The 22,273-nt window shown below is 37.4% G+C and overlaps 1 protein-coding gene across 4 annotated transcripts; it reads left to right on the forward strand.

Annotated features, from left to right (window-relative positions):
- The first annotated feature begins 200 nt into the window (after window positions 1-200).
- Window positions 201-18,486, forward strand: septin6 (septin 6). Of its 4 annotated transcripts, XM_014982793.2 has the most exons (11): window positions 201-308; window positions 2,872-2,986; window positions 5,336-5,531; window positions 7,329-7,515; window positions 9,272-9,433; window positions 10,783-10,879; window positions 12,812-12,980; window positions 13,060-13,192; window positions 13,279-13,469; window positions 14,917-14,956; window positions 17,610-18,486. In XM_014982793.2, the coding sequence occupies exons 1-10, from the start codon at window positions 279-281 to the stop codon at window positions 14,918-14,920; spliced, it is 1,284 nt and encodes a 427-aa protein (XP_014838279.1). In that variant the 5' UTR covers window positions 201-278; the 3' UTR covers window positions 14,921-14,956; window positions 17,610-18,486. The 4 variants fall into 4 exon arrangements, with proteins under 4 accessions (XP_014838279.1, XP_014838277.1, XP_087865547.1 ...); XM_014982791.2 differs by lacking the exon at window positions 14,917-14,956; XM_088009422.1 differs by lacking the exons at window positions 201-308; window positions 14,917-14,956 and adding an exon at window positions 2,759-2,777.
- Window positions 18,487-22,273: the final 3,787 nt, after the last annotated feature.

Genomic DNA, 22,273 nt, shown 5'->3' on the forward strand with positions numbered 1-22,273 from the left:
CGTGGGGGGCGTCGACGGTGGAGGGGAGCATTCAGTGGCTTTCGCTCTTTAATTCCGTTTTCTAGAAAATATTCATCCAAAAAACAAATTCATAATTCTTAAAAACTATATAAATAACGATAGTATTCTCTGTATTTTTATTTTACGTCGAGCGTAAACCGGCTGAAATAAATGGTACGTTCCGAGCAGGCCAGCTTTGAGTATATCGTAAACGGCGCAGCTTCCTTTGCTAACCTCAGAGCGGCGGAGGGTTTGTTCTCCAGCTAACAGCACTCACCATGGCGTCCACTGAGATAGCAAGGCAAGCTGTAAGTTTCCCGTTTTACACAGAGATAATCTCACTATGCACGTGTTACACATCCGAGTCGCAAGAAAACTATATATTGATGTAGCTTTTTGTTACAGAGGGGGAGAATTATGAGAATCAGTAGAAGGGTTATCCTGCTAACATCCGTTTTCGTGCTCCATTCCATCAAAAAACCTATAGTAGCAAGCTAAAGACGGTTTCAGTAATAATTATACAGATTTTAAAAATTAGAATGTGCACTAAAAACGATTTGGATAAGCAATTTTCAGTAAAGACCCGACGTCCATCTGTTGAAATGTTTCTGTTTGACCCATTTTGATTTCACGCGAGGCTACCTTTAGCATAATTATTCCGAAACAAAATGTCGACTTGTAAAATACTGTCAAAAAATGTAACGTAGTCGGTTCTGCACCGTTAAAAACCCACATAGAACCGTAGGTAGGCCATTCATTCTCAACGCCCCCATTTAAGCACAGCTTCGGTTCTCATTTCCGTTATGTTCAAGTCCCGTTAACTTTCACACGGCGGCGTCTTTAACTAGTATTTAAAAAAAGAGAAAAAAGCGTGCTACGTATAGTATAAAAAGCTTGTATTTTCAAAATGTTCACTTGTTTCTTTTTTTTTTTCGTGGAAAAGGAAGCCACTTAACCCAGAGGGAGTGCTTAGAATAGCAGAGCCTTGTGCAGTTTGATTTCCCTTTGTGGCCCAAATGAATGAAACCGGCTGTGTGCTACTTGGCTGTGAGTGTCATGAAAAGCAAGGATGATGATTTCAGGAATGCTGCAGAAATATAGAGGCTATTTGTCTCGTTACCATCAGTTTCCCAAACAGTCTCCCAGCTGTTTAAACCCAGCTCAAGTCATCCAAACAATCCGCAACTGTTCAGTACCATCAGATTGGACAGTTATTTTAAATTTACCCTGAGAGTGTGTTTTCTTTCAAAGCCTTTGCCAAATTGGACAACAGCACTGTGTTATGTTAAGCCACATAATGGCCGGTTTGTCTGAGGTTTAGCTGCTGGAGAGATTTAGCTTTTTTGGCATCTTTTGCAAATTCTTTGCTTCCCAACAGCTCATAACATAAACATAGCCTGCAGGAAAAAACGAATCGGAACAATCAAATACTCACTGACAACCACACACAGTTTAAAAAGTTGCATTTTGAACATTATTTTTATCATATCTTGTACGTTTTGTCATGTTGCAGCCACAAAAATGAATGTTGGGATTTTATGTGATAGGTCAGGCCAGAGTAAAACAAAATGATAAAGCTGAAGGAAAAGGATACTTGGTGTTACAAATATAAATCTGAAAGGTGTGGCATGTGTGTGTTCCGACGCTCTGAATTAATGCAATCTCAGCTGCTTTTGGGTTATGCCAAATTTGGAGGCTGAGTATTTTTCCCTGTTGTCAATAGAGAGAATATTTGAACATTTCAAGTCTTACCACATATTTTACACTTGATTTAAGACAAAAAAAAGAACAAACTTTCAGGTTGACACTACCGTGTTTTAACCTACAAGACAGGGTATCCAAACTGAGGCGTGCGGGCCTTTAGTGGCCCTTGGCGTGATTTTGTGCAGCACCGTTCTAATTGTAATTGAGGTAAAATTACTACGAACATAATTTTTCTGCAATAGAAAACGTTAAGTTTTTTTTTTTTTTTTTTTTTTTTACAGCTAAGCATTAACAAAAGGCAGAATCACGCTTATTTATTCAGATCCTTTTCCTGAAAAGGCAACTTTGATACATCCATATCAGCTTTTTTTGTCTTTTTGAAACTTGGCTAAGTATAACAAGCATTATGAAAAAAGTGAGTCAAATCCTGTTCTTATTACTGAAAATAAATTTGTTTAATCAAACCTAAAATAAATTGAAAAGTAGATGCCTTTCTTTTAATACATTAAATGTGCAAAATCCCTTTTAAGTTTTAGATCTGCAATGAATATCATTTATTTAAAAAATCTATATAAAGTAAAAAAAAAATCTGGCTACTTTATTTGCTTAAATTTTGAGGGGACTTTTTTGGCCTGTGAATACTTTTGACTCTTACTGCCCTGCTCTAAGACCGTCATAAACAGCTGTATTTGTAATGACACTCAAATTAACACATTAATACTCTGCTTAGTAATTACATTTGTTTGAAAGACAGTTGGTCAAAGTGGATTTTATTTTTCAGTACCTTAGCAAAGGACAGAATACAACTGGGCAACTTTTTAGTTCACTTCAGAACCGTGCACCACCATGTTTTACAAAAATCCTGATAAAATACATTCGGTCTTTATTAGCCGGTATTTTCTCCTCTTTTTGTTGTCTAAAAGGGGAGCCATTACCTTCCATATATGTACTTTGTGGTTTCGAACTGTCTCAATTTTGACGGAAGAGTGCTGCAGCTCTGAAAACAGGAAGTGAGTTAGACTGCACCTGAATTCAGTTTGGTTCGCTGTCAGTCGGATAAGATGGAGGACGAGGTAATGCGAGTTTCAGCTGCTGATGCAGCGACGAGCAGAGATAAATGGGAGTTTTTGGAACTGCAGACACTAACCTGATTTCTTGTGCTTTTAGGGCGAAGGAGTCCGTGCTGTGCCTCTGGCCGGCCATGTTGGCTTTGACAGCATGCCTGACCAGCTGGTCAACAAGTCTGTCAACCGTGGTTTCTGCTTCAACATCCTCTGCGTTGGTGAGCGCCACAAACCTCTGCATGTTGTTTGTCTACCAGCTTTAATAACACCAGATATTAGTTTCACATGAGGAATCACACCTTACTGTCTATGCTCTCTGATAGGCTCTGTTTCAGTTACCATAGTGACAAAGGTACAAGAACAATTTAGCAAGTAGGAATAATTTTGGTCGCTCTAACTAAGCTAAAAGATAAAACGTTTGGTCTCGGTTAACTTCAAACAGTGAGGAAAAACATATTTACTGTGTGTAAATATCTGGTATCATCTGGATGTAGATGCATTGCATTTCTTTTAGTTAACTCACAGTTATTAGTTTTTACTAAGCTTATTGGAGGCTATGCTTTGTGGTGGTTACTGGTTTATCTAATTATGTTGTTCCCTATGTTTTGTTTGACACATTGGCATGACGGAGTGTAAACAATATGGCTTTCTTCTGGCCACAGTCAACCACATCAACACGCCTTCAAAGCATTTTCCTCTCACAAGTCCAGATGAAATGTCCTTGTTTTCTGCAATGATAAATCTTTATTTTGCATCCCCAAACTATTTATTAAAATTTTTTAGACAGAAAGATTATTAAAACGCACTTTCTTTTAAAGATGTTTTTCTTCCATTGTCGTTTTGTATTCTGAATGGATTTGCTTCCTGAACGTAATCCCCCTCTCTCAGCCTCTTGCCATGTTCCCTGCTGATCATAACAATAGGGAAAATAATAAACATTAAGAGTTATTTTATGACTTTAACCACTTTCCATTGGTCTTTTTTCTCTACTAAAGATCCCATGTAGGTGGAGGGGTTAAAAAAATACATCTAAGCTCTTTTTTGTTTGTTTGTTTGTTTGTTTTTTATAAATTTTCCATTTGAAAGATGGCAAACTAATTCTCAAAACATTTCTGCCAGATATCCTTCTGTTTTATTCTAAAAGTGCAGCTTGTTGCAGATTGAGATTTAGATTTTGTCAGCCTGGAAAACTAATTCGGACTAGTTTAGTTTTAGTCAGTACTTTACATTGATGGGAGGGAGAACCAGAAGCTTTTCTCTGCAGAAATTCAGTTATAAACATTGACTTACAGAAGTTTTCAAGTGATCTTATGGGTTAGATCAACGCAAAGTGTTGAATAAATGTAGAGTGAAAAGAAAACGAGATATTGCTTTTAAAATATTCTAGAAAAAAATCAGAGAATCTGTCATTCGCCTGTTCTGTCTGCTTGAGTTCACATCTAGTTTGATTGCTGCAAGTTTTCGGGTTCTGTCTCCAGCTTCTTGGAGAATTAAATATTCACCAATTCTTCTTTGTAGCTCAGGTTTTGCTCAGTCATTTGATGTCTGTGAACATCAGATTTCAAGTATTGCCACAGACTTTCAGTTGAATTTAGGCCTGGACTTTGACTGGGACGTTCTTGTACATTAATATGTTTTGAAACCACAACAATATAGCTGATCTGGCTCCATCTGATCTGGTGATATTTCCTATGTAATTGGCACAGACTGTAGGTCAGGCTGTGAAGAATGAAAATAGATTTTCTGACTGAGGAAGCTCCACATCTGAGTCATCTGACGGTCTGAACCAGAAAGCAGGCAGAATGCACGACTTCTGTAAGCATGAGGGTAAAAACTCCTCCAGGCTGCCATTAAATCTACACACCTGATTTATTCCTCATTTCTGCTTTGGATTCAATCAAGTCATCTAAGGAGCTTAAAATAAAGCTGATTAAAAAGCCACCTGTCTTTGACTTAGACATTTATGTTTTTAAAGTGAATGAGGACAGAGTGATGATGATTTTGTACATTTAAATGTTTTAATTTCTTTGATTTAAAGCAGGCACGTTCCAACCTTTTGTTACATGGCGCAGAATTGTCTTCCAGGTCAAAAAGATGTTGTTTTTTTTTCCATAAAAAGTTATATTGTGAGTTACTTTTTTTCCCTCCAATTTGACAATGTAATAGTTTTAATTAAAGAAATTAAGTATTTTTTTTTGTAAGTGTTGGAAAGAGGTAGTAGAGCCAAAACGTAAGAAGAGTTTTGCTAATTTGTTCCGTTAAATGAAAGAAACATAGCAAATAAAAGAAAGATTTATGTCGCTCAGATTGTGGAACTGGATAGATGTCTCAGCTAAAAAATGAAAAGTGGTTATTTAAAGATTAATACTTTATATTTTAAGATGATTTAAACTTATCTGTAATCTTTCTGCTCCAGTTAAAAATAAAAACGTCAATCCTTTAGGCTGCATTTGTATTACTCTTAAATTGCAGTCAGGGGGCCGCACAAAATCAGTCCAGGGCCCACAAACGGCCCCCGCGCCACACTTTGGACTCCCCTAATGTAACGCTGTGTTTCTGTTTTCCAGGTGAGACGGGTCTGGGTAAGTCCACTCTGATGGACACGCTGTTCAACACCAAGTTTGAGGGCGAGCCCACCCAGCACAACCAGCCAGGCGTCACGCTGAAGTCCAACACCTACGAGCTGCAGGAGAGCAACGTGCGCCTCAAGCTGACTGTCGTCAACACGGTGGGCTTCGGAGACCAGATCAACAAGGAGGACAGGTAACGAGCCTCACCACGCGGTCATGATTATTCCTGACAGAAAATACAACCAGAGACGAGGTTTCCCCCAGAACAGCCTGGTGGTTGGGGCGCTCAGCAGGGATTCACCCAGCAGCTCATCGTGTTTTTGAGTTAAAAAAATGTTTAAAGTTGATAGAAAATTTGAAAATATCACTTGATAATTATGTATTATTGGAAGATTGGAAGATTAATATCTGAACACCAACTAGAAAGTCTTAAAAAAAAAATGCAAACATAAGAAAAACCCTGAAATAAATAAGCAATGCTAAGCCTGGTGGGGGCATAAGTAAAGCCTGGTGGCCCGCCAGGCTTATAATACACTGAGGGAAACCCTGAGAGAGCTCTAAGCTTTCAGGTTTGATGGTTTCAGATGCTTTTATAAAGAAAAAATGGATGTAGGTGGTTTCCAGGCTGGCATCACAAACGTATCGCATCCCAGGGGTCGGTTTTGTTCGCCTGGAATATTTTATTTCCAAACATTCACGGCTGATAGAGGCTCACATGTCACCTGCAGGGAGGGAAGCTATCATGTGACGCTAAATCTGTAGCTTCATCCCATCTTTGCTGTGTTCAAGAAGAAACGTCCTGCAGCGCGTTAAACAGGAACAAACCCAGTTGGAGTCATGTGACCTTTGACCTGCTGCAGGCCAGGCGAGATTCCTTTAGTATGATGGCATAGCGGGTTAATGTTCCCTCATCTGCATGTTTTCATGCGACATGTAAAGACGGGGTTAGAAATTACATTTTTCTGTCAATTTTATGAAGTTTATTTTAATTCTTGTAGATTGAAAACTTTATAAACTTAATCAGAATTAGTTAATTTGGTTGAAATTTACTGAGTGACTGTTGGAGAGTTACTGGAAATTATCAGTAATAACTGAGTCACTATGAGAAAATACCAGTTTTATAACATTAACACAACAATTACATACACTGCAGAATCACAAAATCTTACCAAGTCCTTTTGCTCTGGTTTATAGTGAAATCATCTTGAAACATTTGAAATAAAACTAAATTAAAAGCAGCTTTTCAGCAAGATACAGGAGTCGTTAAGTGCTTGGTATTCAAACTGCAGAGTTTCATTATGAAGTTTAAAATAACGTTTAATTTAAAGCCTAAAAAACGTTTTTTTTATTTTATCTTTGAATATTTATTGTTTCCTAAAGCCAATGATTGATCTGTGTAACTGAAGCAAAGGTTGGTTTTTATTTTATACGTTAATAAAATTGGGGGATTTTTTTTGTCTGTTTTGTTCATAAATGTATTTGAGAGACATTTCAAACATTTTCTGTAGAATATTATCACACAATCTTCACAGAATATTATAAGGAATTTTTGTTCAAGCTGCATCTTTACAGCGATGCTCAAAATAGCAAAGAAAATTCACATTCAATAAAATACAAACATAATTTATATGGTTAAAAGAAATTATAATGTTTATTATTATTTCACATAAACACCCTTCAAGGCTTCAAAGCATGTCAGTCTGGCAATATTAATGCTTTAATACCTAATATTTTATTAATACTTACTATTACAGTAATAAATTATATAATAGTGAATTTAAACTGTCTTTTTTTATTTTTATTGCTTTATCAATGAAAGTGTTTTTGGGGCGACAGTTAAAGGAAAATCTACTGTCAAAGCTGTGTGTAGTTGTTTGTTGGAGTGACTCGGACCTGCTGGGTTAAACGGAGCGGGCCGCCTGCTGATAACCAGCTTTCTTAACAAAAGGAGGAAATGCTGAACGGCTTCCCCATCCTTCTCATTGTCCAGCTACAAATCCATTGTGGAGTTCATCGATGCCCAGTTCGAAGCGTACCTCCAGGAGGAGCTGAAGATCAAACGCACGCTGCACAGCTACCACGACACCCGCATCCACGCTTGCTTGTACTTTATCGCTCCGACGGGACACTCGCTGAAATCCCTGGACCTGGTGACGATGAAGAAGCTCGACAGCAAGGTGAGCTCTGAGAGCGACACATGAATCACTGTAGCACAGAGCATGTCTGGTGTTTGTGTGACCCAGTGCAGCGTTTCCTCCTCCTCCTCCTCCTGCTCTGAGATATTCATCCCGGGGGGTGTTACATGATGGAACGACCTGTTTTTGTTCCCATGACCCAGAGCGCTCGTCGCTCTTAGCTACAAGCGGCTCACATGTCGTTCAAACGGCAGAAAAATGTTGCGTGGGAGGAAGATTCTCGTTTTGCAACAGAAAACAGACCCTGCCTGATCGTCTCCTGCCGTCCTGCAGGATCTGTTTGCACAACTAGCAAAGATTAAAGATCAAAACTCAATGTTTTCTCTTTTCATTTGGTTGTGAAGCTAGCATGGATATGCTACACATTAAGGCCCGTTTCCTGGTTTCATAGAACTGCACCGACTTTTTGATGCCTTTTCAGCAGATTCAGGTTTATTTTTAAGTAAGAAAATTATTTTTCTTACTTAAAATAATCTGTCCTCCTCTGACAGATTATTAATTATTCATATTAGGAACAAAGGAGGCGTCCAAACTAGAAACTAACTGAACCTGCAGCTAATGATTATTTTAGTCATTGATTATTCTGACGATTAATTAAATAACAACAATTGCCACATTCTGTAGCATTTTCATTTAACCACTAAAGTTTATTTTATACAATGTTAAAAATACATTAAGAGGTGCAATTAAACAAGTGAGTTGCATTTTTAAATAAGAAAATAAACATTTTATTGCCTATAGTACCGTAGTTGAGCGTTTCTTTAGAGAAGGAAGAATCTGCAGTTTAAACAATGAGAAAAGCTCAGGCCTTTATGTTTAACATCATTACAGTGTGTTTTTGAATTGACCGATTGATAAATGGGTCAAAAATAAAATGTTTGGCGTTGACATTTTAACAAACTGGCTTCAGCATTTCGTATTGCACTGTTATTGTTACAAAGTTTATCTTAACTCGGAGATTTCCAGAACGCCGCCATTGTTTTTAGATCCAGAACGATGGACGCAGGTTAAAGGTCAAGATGATAAAACAGGACATTTGAAGCTGCTGTGTTACATGAGCTTCTGTTAGCTGAAGTTGGCGCAGAGTCGTTTTACTTCTTTGCCAATTTGATAAATCTTTTTTTTCCCTTATCCAAAATATTCAGGCTGGAAACGTCCGATAGTCTCTCTGCCGTAGCGACCGGCAGGATCAGCCTCTGTAGGAAACGTAGTCTTCTTTTAAACTTTGTGCTTCCTCTGGTTTCTTTCTGATCATCTCATTGGTTCTGAACATGGCTGACTTTGAGTCCAATACATCAACTTCCACGCTGAAGAGTGGGAGTGCTCCACTAACTCAGCCCTGGTTCCTGTCAGAAGTTATTATTTTTAGCTGCAGATGCATTTCTTTGCTACTATCAATCAAGTGTTTACTAAAGGAATGCTTTTTAGGTAATATGTTTGTTTTCTTGCTTAAAAAATAATTAATATTGTATAAAAAAGGCCTAAATGATATGCCAATTTTTTTGCCTGATTAATTGATAGAAAAATCAATTGCTAAACTAATGTTCACATGTTTCCCTCAGAGATGATGATTTCTAAACATTTTTGTAAACTTGGCTGATTTTTAACGTGTTTGTTCCTTTGTGAGCCTTTATCTAAATTTGGACTCCAGAATCAGAGCAGAAGCCCGTTTGATGAGCGCCTTCAGACGGTCTAAATTTAGCCAACTAAAGCTTCTTCTCTTCTTCCTCACCTGCAGGTCAACATCATCCCCATCGTTGCCAAATCGGACGCCATCTCCAAGAGTGAACTGGCCAAGTTCAAGATCAAAATCACCAGCGAACTGGTCAGCAACGGCGTCCAGATCTACCAGTTCCCCACCGACGACGAGTCCGTGGCCGAAATCAACTCCACCATGAACGTAAGGCCCACATTTCCTCCTCACTTCTTACATTTTCACTTATAAATTATTGACTAAAAAGCCGCTGGAGATGATTAAAGTAAGAATCGCCTTCTACTGATGAGTGAAACTATCAGATTTAAGTTAAGGAGGATATTTGTTTTTCCTCCAAGATGAAAAAGAAAAATATTATAAGATCTGAACCAAATAGAATATAATACTTTATTGATCCTTAAGGAGAAATTTACTGAATTCAAAGTGTTAATTAAATATGAATATCACCATAAATGGCATAAAATGTATTTAAAAAATCATTGTGTTGATATTGCAAGTCATTTAAATATGACTAAATATAAAGTAAAAAATAATATCAAGAATGCACATGAAAACACAGCTCTGGGAAAAAATAAAAGACCTTTTAAAATGATCAGTTTCTCTAATTTTAGTTATAAGTCTGAGTAAAATTAACATTATTTTATTGTATGAACTGCTGATGGCGTGTCTGAAATTTCTAGGAAAATTTTTTATTTATTTGCAGAAAATGAGAAATGGTCAAAATAATGACAAAGATGCAGAGCTTTCAGACCTTAAATAATGCAAAGAAAACAAGTTTATATTAATTTAAAAACAACAAACTAATGTTTTAACTCAGGAAGACATCAGAAATGAATATTTGGTGGAAAAACCAGGAGGTTTTTATGAGGTTCAATGCAGTTTTTTCCAGATCTGTATATTAATCTGCAAATAAGTCCAGAGAAAACTTAGATTTACAGACACTCAGAGTTGGGCATCATTTATTTATCTATTTATCTCTCCATTTTTGTTCTAGAAACATAATGACAAATAAAATAATCTTGTTTTATGTGATTCTGCCCTTTTTCATTTTTATTCTTTGAGGTTCAGTTTTGCTCAGTTCTGATCGTTTTTATTTTTGTTCTCAACTAAAATAAGTCGTATGAAAGTCCCAGAAAGGCAGTTTTGACACCTGGACTTTCTGCTTCCATGCCTTTTCTACTTGAAGCTATAATTAATGAATGTGATGGAAATCCGTCTTTCTGAACAAACAAATATAACTTGAAAAGTGTTAAAAGATCTTATGAGTGAGGGCAGGCATTGTGTTTGTTTTCTGCTCACATGGTCTGGACTGGAGGCCGTCACATGTAGGGAGAAATGTTTGGAAAGCAGCACAATCAGTCGATTCACGCTGCAGGAAGTCGGCCGCGTGGGAGCAGCTCTGCTAGCTGTTCATTAACCCCGATCTGGACTCGACATTCCTGCAGTGTTTGCTTTGCTGCTGAACCGTTGAAGCTAGCGTAGCCACCTGCGCCTGCAGGTGTAGCGGGACGCTAACAGCGCTGTCTTTGCTGCAGAGCCATCTGCCGTTTGCCGTGGTGGGGAGCACGGAGGAGGTGAAGATCGGGAACAAGATGGTGAAGGCCCGGCAGTATCCCTGGGGGACGGTGCAGGGTAAGCCCGTCTCACCTCCAGCACAGGAAGTGACAGCGTGCGCTCTCCGTCTGCAGAGCTACTGAAGCCACTTCCTGTTTCCCCTCAGCTCTCACAGTTGAACTCGCTGTGTGACCTCATTCCCTCCAGTTTCCTCTCCATCAATGCAGCACATTTTTTTATGCCACTAATGGCTTTATATTGATTTTAGATTGATTTCTTGACCGATCTTTGATAAAGGGTTTGTAATGTTTTCAGCATCAGGACTTTTAGCTCACAGGGTTAACGGAGCAATGCTCAAGGCATACATCGACTCATACTCTACAGCCAGGTTTCATGACAATATCTATGAGAAATTAAGTTTTTATTGCAGGATTTAGCTTTTTTGGAGAAAAGTCATTAAGGATCAGAGTTCCTGTACAGTCTGAAAAAGTCTGGAGTATTAAATATAACATGAAAAAATACTTGGATTTCCAGATGTTATTACTTTTCCAATTCTGTTGAAGTTGTCTGCATCCATCCATGTATTGTTTGGTTTTCCATCCAACCTATATAATCTGTTTCATTGCAGTTTCTATATTTGAATATTGACTTCAGTAAAATTATTTGTCTGCGCCAAACTATTGTAGTTATTGTTAAAAAGGTTTGCCTAAAAGTGACTGAGAACTTTGGAAATTTAATGCTAGAAAAAAAGAAGAAAATTGACATTAAAATCTAAACAGACCCCTGAAGAACTAACTTTCAGCAGAATCTTAATTTAAGCAAAACTTTTATTCCTAGTTCAGCATCAGGTGATTGTAGATTTTCCAGGTGAACTAAGGTCACACAGCAGGTAAATGTGACCCAAATCCGCTGTTTTCTTGTCCATATCCGACTTTTTCTCGACAGTCTGAACGCTGCAATTCCAATGTTTTCACCCAAAAATAAATCGGATTGTGTCTCTCTCATATGAGGTCCTAAACCAGATGATTATACTTTCAAAAGCCACTGCAGTCTGAACATTCGTATGTTTACGTCATTGGCTGTGTTTCCGTTAACCGTAAAATTACACAAATCGTTCATTAATTAAAAAGTAAGCGAGTTAAATACGGTAATCAGAGGTCTTAATGTTGTCGTGGCAGAACTATTTAATCTTGTATGTAGTTTTCAGTCAGACATCTTAAATTTGACTCGAGGCGCTAACTAGCTGCTAATAGCTACCTAGCTTTTTTTTTTTTTTTTTTTTTTTGCATCCGTCATGATTATTTCGGCTGACTGGTTGATGATCATCTTTACCTCCGACTCACTTGTTGCGACCCAAACTCTAAACTTGGAAGTTTAGTGGATTTTAAGCAGAGTTTATGCCAAAGCTGCTGCAGGTTTGTCTCAATCCAGAAGGGAACAAATCCTGATCTCAAGTCGGATCAGTTTGCTTCAGACTGGCTGCGTTCCTGCTCACATGCTGTCACATGGCTGCTGCAATAAAATAAACAGAGAAGCCACATGACGCGGTCACTTCTCTGCTTCGGACTGGAACTGTTTAGTGGAGTTTGGTTCTGTTTGGGCAGTCCAAGCTCAGCCTGTGTGTCTGTTCCTCAGGCCCGTCACGATGACGTTTTGTCCCAGAAGTTATTAATAAGGAATAATGCAGGAGCTCATTCTCAGAGATCAATAAACTTTCAATTCTGATGAACATTTCAAACTGCAACTGGAAGACATTTTAAATATCTAAAACAACAAATAAAGTTAATTATGAAGTAAACTAAATAATTCAGTTGAGACCAAAGCATCAAACTGAAAACTTTTGTCACCCAGTTTTTGGTAGAAAGAGAAAAACGATAAATCGTAAAAATAGAAACTGTTGATCTTGTTTTAATTTATCTTGTAGTTAATTGATTTATTTCTTACTCCTATTGATTTGTATTGATTTTAGATGCAGCCTGATGTGTTTTCCGTTTTATTTGTTCCCCTCAGTGGAAAACGAAAACCACTGTGATTTTGTGAAACTGCGAGAAATGCTGATCAGAGTGAACATGGAGGATCTGCGAGAACAGACCCACACGCGCCACTACGAGCTGTACCGCCGCTGCAAGCTGGAGGAAATGGGCTTCAAGGACACGGATCCCGACAGCAAGCCCTTCAGGTAGCAGACTCACCTCCAGGTCTGTCGGTTTTCTTTCGCTCCGCTTTCTCCCGGTGTAACAGTTTTTCCCTCTGACCAGTCTGCAGGAGACGTACGAGGCGAAGCGGAACGAGTTCATGGGCGAGCTGCAGAAAAAGGAAGAAGAGATGAGGCAGATGTTTGTCCAGAGAGTTAAAGAGAAGGAGGCCGAGCTCAAGGAGGCAGAGAAGGAGGTAAAAATCAACTCAAACGCCTCGCTTTGTTTCTGCTCCTTTTTCTGATCCACACCAACTTCCTGTTTCTGCTCATCGTCGCACAGCTGCACGAGAAGTTCGACCGCTTGAAGAAGCTCCATCAGGACGAGAAAAAGAAGCTGGAGGAGAAGAAGAAGTCCCTGGACGATGAAGTCAACACGTTCAAACAGAAAAAGACTGCGGCAGAGCTCTTGCAGAACCAAGCTCAGCAGGCAGGGGGCTCCACCACGCTCAAAAGGGACAAAGAGAGGAAAAAGTGAGTATCTGATTCTTTACCCACACACTAAAGATGCAGGAGGTCCAACCTGCTCCTCAAGGATTATTTATGTTTATCTGGCAAAGGTTTCTCACATTTTTACTTGTTTTCTGCCATGCTGCACCTTTAATGTATTAAGGTTATTATCTAACTTATTTAAATCATTAGTTTGTGTATTTGTTAAAGGCTTTTTCCATAAAATCGAGCATAGCAGCAGTGTGTGCGTCCACATCTTTCAGGTACAGATGCAGGCAGATTTACTGGCATCCATAGTAAAAAAAAGAAAACATGCAAAAAGCCGTAAAATAAATAAATCTTTTATTGCAGTATCATAATTTCACTTGGAAAATTTTTGAAAAATCAGACCTTTAATTTGAGTGTTAAGAAGTAAAAACTCCTCTCCTAAATTAACTGGTAGAAAACTTTATTAGTCAATCCAAAACGTAGTCAAAATATCAGCCTTTTCTGCTAATATGGTCACTAATAGCAGAATTAATGATAATTTTTTCATCAAAAGATGCATTTTTTCATACAAATTATCAAGCTTTTTGTTCTCATTTTAGGCATTAAAATATCATCCCTTCTATTTTAAACAGGAATTGAATTGTTTAATTTGCATCTTTTAATTATATTTCATATAAAATTATTTAGTGGTTAAATGAAAAATCTGCAAAATGTTTATCCAGTTGTCAGAATAATTGATTGCTAAACTAATCATTACTGTAAAAACACAGGATGAAATGTGTGTATAATGGCCTCCTGCCTGCTGGTAGTTACTGAGAGGGCCTGTGATGCTGCGGGCCACTTAAACATCACAACACTGTAAAACATTAGGACAATTTAAATAAAAATCCTGTTGATTTCTGCATGTTGGGTCTTTCACCGCTCCAAAACTTACGCCCAAATCAATCCAATATTTCTGGACAAAACTTATTGACAAACTATTAATACCAATAATAGTTAAAATCAATGATTTTTATAAAAGCAATAAAAAATTTTAACATGATTTTTAAAGATTAAAGGTTTAATTTTTCTAAATATTTCAGTGTGAAATCGTTTTACTGCAGTAAAAATTAATTTATTTGGAGGTTTTCTTCGTATGTTTGATCTGCCATCGGATCGTTCTGTTCGCTTTAAGGACCCAATCGGCTCACCGGGTGGCCGCCAATGTGCCTGTTTAGAAAAGGAAGGAAACACTTGCACTGAAAGTTCTCACAACTTCATTTCTCCCTGTTTATTTTTTATTTCCATCACAGCCAATTTCTTTTTTTTCTTTTAAAATAAATGCAGTTGAGTTCATCCACTTGATGCTTTAACGAAATAACGATCGCACCTGTCTAACCTCCAGCTGAAGTCGCAGGACGCAGTTAGTTGTCGCTGCTTGTTGTGCAGATTGTGTGTTTTGTGAGCGCATGTGTCACCTTTACTGCATCGTAATGTTTTCCAGTTAACTCCTCCCACACTCGCTGCATGAGGCACCTTTTCTGGTAAGACGCCCCCTTATCAAGTCAAATCAAAATCAAAATTTAAATTCAAAATGTGCATGAGCTGATCGATTTAAATGTGAAGTAGACTTCCTTGCAGAAGTATTTACACCTAATCTTTAATGTTTTCTATTGGGATTTTATATAACAGACCAATGCAAAGTAGCATTTAATTAATAAGAAGATTAAATATCTAACATGTTTTTATTCATTATAAAAACCTGAAATATATGATATGTCTTTTCATCAAAATGGATGGAGTTAAATATACACATGCAGCTTAAAGCCAGTTGCAAAAAACAATTAATTAGTTGCATGATGAATTGATGAATTAAATTTCATCCTGATTAATATTTTTTGAAGAGACGACATCATTTATTTAATTTGTGGATTTGGTTGCAAGTCTTTTTTTTTGCTTTTTTTTTTTTTTTTTTTTGCTTTTGTTTGTTTTCTAATAAATAAGATACCTTCTAGGTCCAGCGTTAAGTGTTCTTTACAAAATTAAAGTTTATTGGTATTAGAGAGGATGAACTTGCATTATTTTCAGTACATTATTTGAAAAAAGTCTCAAAACAACAACAATTATGCATCACAATAATTACTGGGGCAATTTATTGTCCAGCAAAATGTATTATCATGTCAGACCTACATGCAGCCGAATGGCTTAAATCAAAGCATATTTATGTGTTGGCATGGCCTAGTCAAAGCCCGAGCCTGTTATGTGTCATTTTGTGACATGCTCTGTTGGTGAGTCACATAAAATCCCAAGAAAACACATCAGATTGTGGTTGTGAAGACATCTTATCTTATATTCCAAAGTATTATTCGACCATAAACATAAAGGTTTCTTCAACAATATGTGAGAATATTTAAAGTATAACGAATCGTTAAGTTACAAATATTTACCGTTTTAGTTAAACTTGCATCTTTCCAAACTGATAAATTGGATTGGTTTTGGTTCTGCTGACTGAAATGTTTAAATGAACCAGTTTATTAGATCCCCAAACACCCGCCGCTCCCATCTTCCTCCCTCAGACCACAAAGCTTTCTTTTTATGTGGCTCTCTATAGTTGGGCCCGACCCGGCCGTCGCACAAAGAACCATTCAGGGCCGAACTGAGACCCAGCGGGTCGTTCCAGAGCAGCGAGGAACCTCAGCCCACCTCTCTGTCTGTGGAGATCTGTTGATCTTGCAGATATTTGGTGACTTTGCCTCTTGGCCTTGGCAGGATTCAAAAGCTAAACACACAGAGAGGAGTTTATGGGTTTGATGGTGATCCACTGAGGAAAAATAAATTAGTTAGAAACATCTGTGGCTTAGTTGGGTGGAAACTTCTAAAATCAAAATGCTGTCAGACAAGAGAGACAACAAAACCCTCAAACCTTAAAGGGGCTCTGTTATGATAAATTCACATTTTGCATGTTTTTATGCTTCCATTCGAGTCTTAATTGCTTCTAAAAAAAAAAAGAAAGAAACACTCTGCTGCCTTTTTTTGCAGTAAGTTAATATTTTTGTGGTGTCTGGAAAACAAGCCATTTAAAAACAAATCACCAGGCACCACCCGTCACCTAGCAACCTCAGCAAAGCTTTGCCCGTCACCTAGCAACCTCAGTGAAGTTCTATCTCTCACCTAGCAACCCAAACTCAAATTCTCATGCTTGGTCAGCTGGTTTTACCTCTATATGTGCTGGAAAAGATAAGTGTTTTGTTGTTGACTTACCATGCAGAAATAAGTTGCTGCATTCTTGTTGGTTGTGCAGGGAGCTCTACTTCTGCTTTTCAAAGATGTATTGTTGTGTAATTGCGCATTTGTTTGCAGCTATTTGATTTGGGGGGTCGTGACCAGCAGCTGTTTGTTTAGATTTAAAGTGACAGAGACCCTAAGGCTACATTCACACTACAGCCTGAAGTGACCCAATTCCAATCTTCTTTTTTTGTCTTAATGCAACCTGTGTCTGACTTTTTTTCATGAGAGACTGAATAACACGGGTCAGATTTTTTTCGAATGCGACCCAGGTCACTTGGACATGTGGTTCTAAAGCCGATACGTATCCGATCTTTTCAAATGTGACCTGAACGGTCAGGTCGCATTCATCCGACTTGAACGTCACTATTCTGCATCCCGATGCGCACAAGCAAAAAGAAAACAACCATGACGGACTATAATGAGGATTAGGTTGTTAATGTGCTGGCTGCGTTTAGGTAACAACTTTAAAATCGTAAGCAAAGCTCCACCGTTAGCCTCCACGTTTACTTCCTCAAACACTGAGCACCACTTCGTCTTCCTTATCAAACACTGAGCACGCTCTCTCTGTGCGGCGCCCTCTGCTGCGCATCCGGGACACTTTCAGATTGTTTGCAGTTCACACTGGAGATCATGTACAAGTCGTACATATTTGGCAAAACAAAATCTGATTTGTGTCACTTCAGGCTGCAGCAGCTCAGTCTGAAAGGAAGCAGGTTGTAGACTGAAACCTCATTATCTAAGAATAAAAAATGAGACGTGTTTTGTTTCGGCCGCAGCCCGACCCTAACCCGAGCCTGACGGGTCGCCTCTAGAAGCATGTTTTCTCCTGACTGCTGTCTAATGTCAATGTGCTGATTTTTATAACTGTCTGTACAAAAAGCATTAACAGCCCTTCTCTCTCGTTTCCAGCTAAGGACTCCTGTAGAAAAAATCCTCCCTTGTGGCAATCCTGCTGTGAATGAGCTTCCATCCCCATCATGTTTTCCAGTCCCCCTCCCTCACCTCCGCCTGCACCCAAATCCCATAACTCCACCCTCCTCCACATGTCCCCTCTCCTCTCTGCTGCTTTTGTGGAAGACGCTGGGCATTGCTGTCAATTTGACATCACTGTTTTTGGTTTTGTTTTTATCTGAATGATGCTTGTTGGTTGTTTTTATTTGCAAGTGATCATTCGGCTAAAGTCTCCCCTCTTCTTTTTTTTATGTGGATTTACATTCCATATTTGTTTCATATTCAGCGATTCTTTGCATGATGTTAAAATATTAACATACATGACTACTGGTGTGATGGGCAGAAATGTGTTGAGGCTAAAGAAAACATGCATCCGGTTGAAGATTTTAAAGAAATTTAGCTGTTATGTAACTTTTGCGAATAACGGAGGAAAAATAATGTGAAAAAAAATCCCATGAAATCTTAAATTTTTCTCCAATTATTGCCAATTTTTTTATTCTGTTGACTTTAACCTGATGCATGATTAGATGCGAGCCCGATATCTTTTGCCACTTCTCGCATACCTCATTCATTGTCATGTTTTAATTTGCATACTTGTATTAGCTTTCATATTTGCACTTTGTTTTACACTCAAATGTGATGTGATGTGTTTCGAAGTATATTTCAGTGTCATCAGTGCAATTGTAACTTTCCTTTCTTTTGTACTTTTTATATGTAGGCACATCTAAAGTCAAATAATCATGATGTCCGCTGAACTGCAGGGGCAAATGTTTGTATTAGTGCTACACATAAAATAACATTTTCTAAAGAAAATAAAGGCCAATTTTTCACCAAATGATGCAGCTGTGGCCATGATCATTGTGTTTGACAAACATACGAGTAAAGTAACAAACGCCTGCTTAGATTTTGTGATGGATTTTAAATGAAAATCAAACTGAGTTGAAGTTTTCTGGTGATGTATTGTTTAAATTAGGAGGTTTTAATCTTTTAGGTGTTTTAATCAGAGTATCAGCCCTACAGATTTGTTCAAAATCAAACCAATGTCCTCCATGACGCTCTGGAGCATTACCCATCTGTTTCAGGCTGTGGTGGATTTAATGTACGGAAGCCCATTGCTACCACTGACATGCAGAAAAAGTCATTACCATACCATAACTTAATAGTTTATTTTAACTAAATATAAAATTTTCCCACTGAAGTAAAGAAGCAATAAATTTCTATTCTGCCTTTTCTGAGAATATTGAATATCTTTTTGAATATCTCAAAATATTTAGACACTTTCATAAGTAGTTTGGGATGCACTGATCTGATCATTTGAACCAATATCGATGCCCAATATTAATATTTTTATTGTGATCGGTAACCGTTATTTACTGACACAATGTGTATTATAAATTTCCCTACACATTATCACACCATTGACACTAGCTGTGTTTCCATTGACCATATAATTACACAATTTAGCATTTTTTTAATAAATTTGCTTAATGAAAATGCGTCAAACTTTTTTTTGCTAAAATGCTTTGGCACTAGGATGAGGTAGTTTTTCACTTCAACTAAAATTGGTTCATCTCTCAAAACTTTTTTTTTGCATCACATGATCAACAACCAGTTTGTTGCCACTGGCACAAACCGCAAAGAAGACAACAGGAAGTGCTAGAAGGAAGATGGTGTTGCATTTTTTTTTAGTGACTTATCGCATGAACAAACTTATTCATGTGTGATTTTTAGTTGCGTTTCATATTTATCAGTCTAGCTTCTCAAGTTTATTTGTATAGCACACTTTCGCAGCACGGCAGTTCAAAGTGCTTTGCGTCATAAAACCACAAAGATATAAAGTCAAAACACCGCAACTGCAAATATATATGTACTTTTTTCAATATTAGTGGAATATTGACAAAGTTTTGCATTCATTTGTACTGGAAACACAAATGACAAGACTGAAATAAACAGTGATTGTTAATATCGGCCCAGTTTTACTTATTGGACCAGCACAGATATGGTAAAATTGACTAACATTTTGACTAACATCGGCTGATGTATTTTGCATCCTTAGATACTATCTTACATAAATGTTTGGCTTCTTTATCTGAAAACATTGGTGCAAAAATGACTTAATTATGTCATAGCTGCTTTTTGATGATGATTTATTGTGTCATGTTAAAGTTTTAGTTTTGGCAGTAATGGACTTCCATAGTTATGACCCAACAGCATGGTGAAATAATGGATAAAGAGGCGTTGCATTCATCCATCTTTCAGCTCACTGGTGTGTGTGGTTTCACTTTCCTTTGCAGCAATCCGTGGCTCTGCACGGAGTAGCTTCTCTGCCCCCCAGCTTTGCTAAGGGACCGGCCTCTGGGGGGCGCTGTGAGCCTCAGGTGTCACCCGAGGCTTTTGCGGACCCCATCTGCTTCAGGGTTTCCAGTCGTTAGCTTTAAACATGGGTTGATGTGTGTCGCTTCACCGCTGCTTTGACCTGAAGTTCAGCTTTCTAACTCTTCGCTGCGCTGTTTGACTGCTGTGACTAACGTCTGTCCCACTTTAGTTACGGAAGGTGTTGAGTTCTCATTTTATAGTTGGATATTTTAAATCTGCAGTGCTAAAATCAGAATCTGCAGAACTTTTATATGTATATATGTGTACAGCTTTTACAGCCCTGGGGAAAGTATTGAGTCCTTTACAGGTTTTTGTTGGTTTTGCTTTAATCATTGACATCATTAAACACATTTTAATATAAAAATAATCATTTGAATAAATACAGAAAGCAGGTTTTCTATTATTTTATTTATTACCAGTAAAATATATATTTTATGATAGAATATTAGGACCATTGGGGGAAAAAAGATACTTTTTTCCCTCCAGAATTTTAGGATATTTCTCAGAATTCTGTTTTTCCCCAAAATTAAAACTTTTTTTTTTTTTACCTCAATCACAGAATTCAGTTTTTTTTCTAATCTCAGTTTTGAAAATGTTCTTAATTTCTTTTCTCCAATTTACCAGAATTCTTACATAAATCCCAATTTTGTCTTTTTTTCTAATAGGAATTTTGTTTTTCTCCCCAAGATAAAAGAATTTATTCCCAAGAAATATTTCTTTTTTTTCACTTCAGTCACAGAATTCAGATTCTTTTTTTAAATCTCAGTTTTGACATTTTTTCCTCACAATTCAGATTTTTTTCTTCATCAAACCAAAACTCATACTGCAGAAACACAAAATATTACCAAGTGTTTCTGTCTAATTTCCAGTGCAAATATCTTAGTACTTGAAATAAGACAAAATAAGTAACTTTCCAGTAAACTATAGGAATGTAAATAATTTTTCAATATGGATGAAAAAGTACTTCACTTATAATATGGGAAAACATTCTTGTTTAATAATCTACCAGTGGAACTAGAACTTTTTCATAAATTTTAAAGAATTATTTACTCAAAACAATCGCCTATTTCTTGCTGAAAAGTTACTGACAAGTTAGTTTTGTCTTATTTCAAATGCACTGAGATATTTGCACTTGAAACTAGACAGAAATACTTGATAATATGTTGTGTTTGTGCAGTGTAGGTAAGAAAACTGTTCAGATTTAAGTTATATTAAACTTTCTCTTGCTCAGGCTCACTTTGACTCTTTTTCTGCAGATGTTTTGCCCTCTGCTCTAACCGCCGGCTTTGTTTTCTCTTTGTCTCTTTAGCTTCTTTTAATCTGTCTTGGCCACCTGAAGAGGGGATTGCAGCTTCAGCAAGAACTAAGCACCCTTTACCTCTTCCTGCTTTTCATTTCTCGTTGTGTCAGCCTTTCTATTCTCTGCATCGCATCTTCCTTTTGTTTGATACGGCCTTATGTGGACTCGCATGGTATTTCTGACCACCTAGTGAAGCTCTAAAATCAGGGACAGATTAAAATCTGCTGTTATGTCTTAATGTACATAGAGAAACTCTTATGGTTAGCAGAGGATTTCAGGAGGGGGTTCACACATTTTCAGGACTCACGGGTAAAATCATGATCTTTTTATTTAAATTCAACATGACCTGCACTATGCACTCATTCAAAATGTAAAACGCATTAAATCAAAGGACAAAATCTTGAATAAATGAGTAGAAATTTCTTTTTTTTTTCTTTCAAAGAAAACAAAAAAAATCCACTTGAAAATAAACTGGTCATAAAAACGCCAAAGCATTTACTGCGGTTCCCATGTTCAGGTATCTTCATTAAATACCATGGAGGTCACATGCGAGGGGCTTTTACTACACGTCGTGCTTTAACATTAACTGGCCTACTCCATATTTTGCATGCATCTTTTATTTAAGTTTCATAACTGCTGTGATTTTTCTGGTTTTTACTCCCTGAATATCTGAGCTCTGCCATCTGTTCCCTTCATTGATGTTTTTCTTAAAAAGAAAATGATGATGCGTTTAATCATTGTATATTTGCTCTGTCCCATGATTTCAGCTCCCACTTTGCCAAATGAGTTGAACAGATACCCAGATGAAGAGTATTAAAAATACTCGTGCATTTATATAATTTATAAGGATATATTTTGTGTATTGAAGTGGAGATTTGTTGTTTATTACCTATAATGTTTGGATGTGGTTCTTTGGAGTTTAAAAGTGACATTTTGGTGTCAGCAG

Source organism: Poecilia mexicana, unplaced genomic scaffold (assembly GCF_051168715.1).
Source record: "Poecilia mexicana isolate PSO_F unplaced genomic scaffold, ASM5116871v1 scaffold_10, whole genome shotgun sequence".
In the NCBI taxonomy this organism is placed as follows: Eukaryota; Metazoa; Chordata; class Actinopteri; order Cyprinodontiformes; family Poeciliidae; genus Poecilia; species Poecilia mexicana.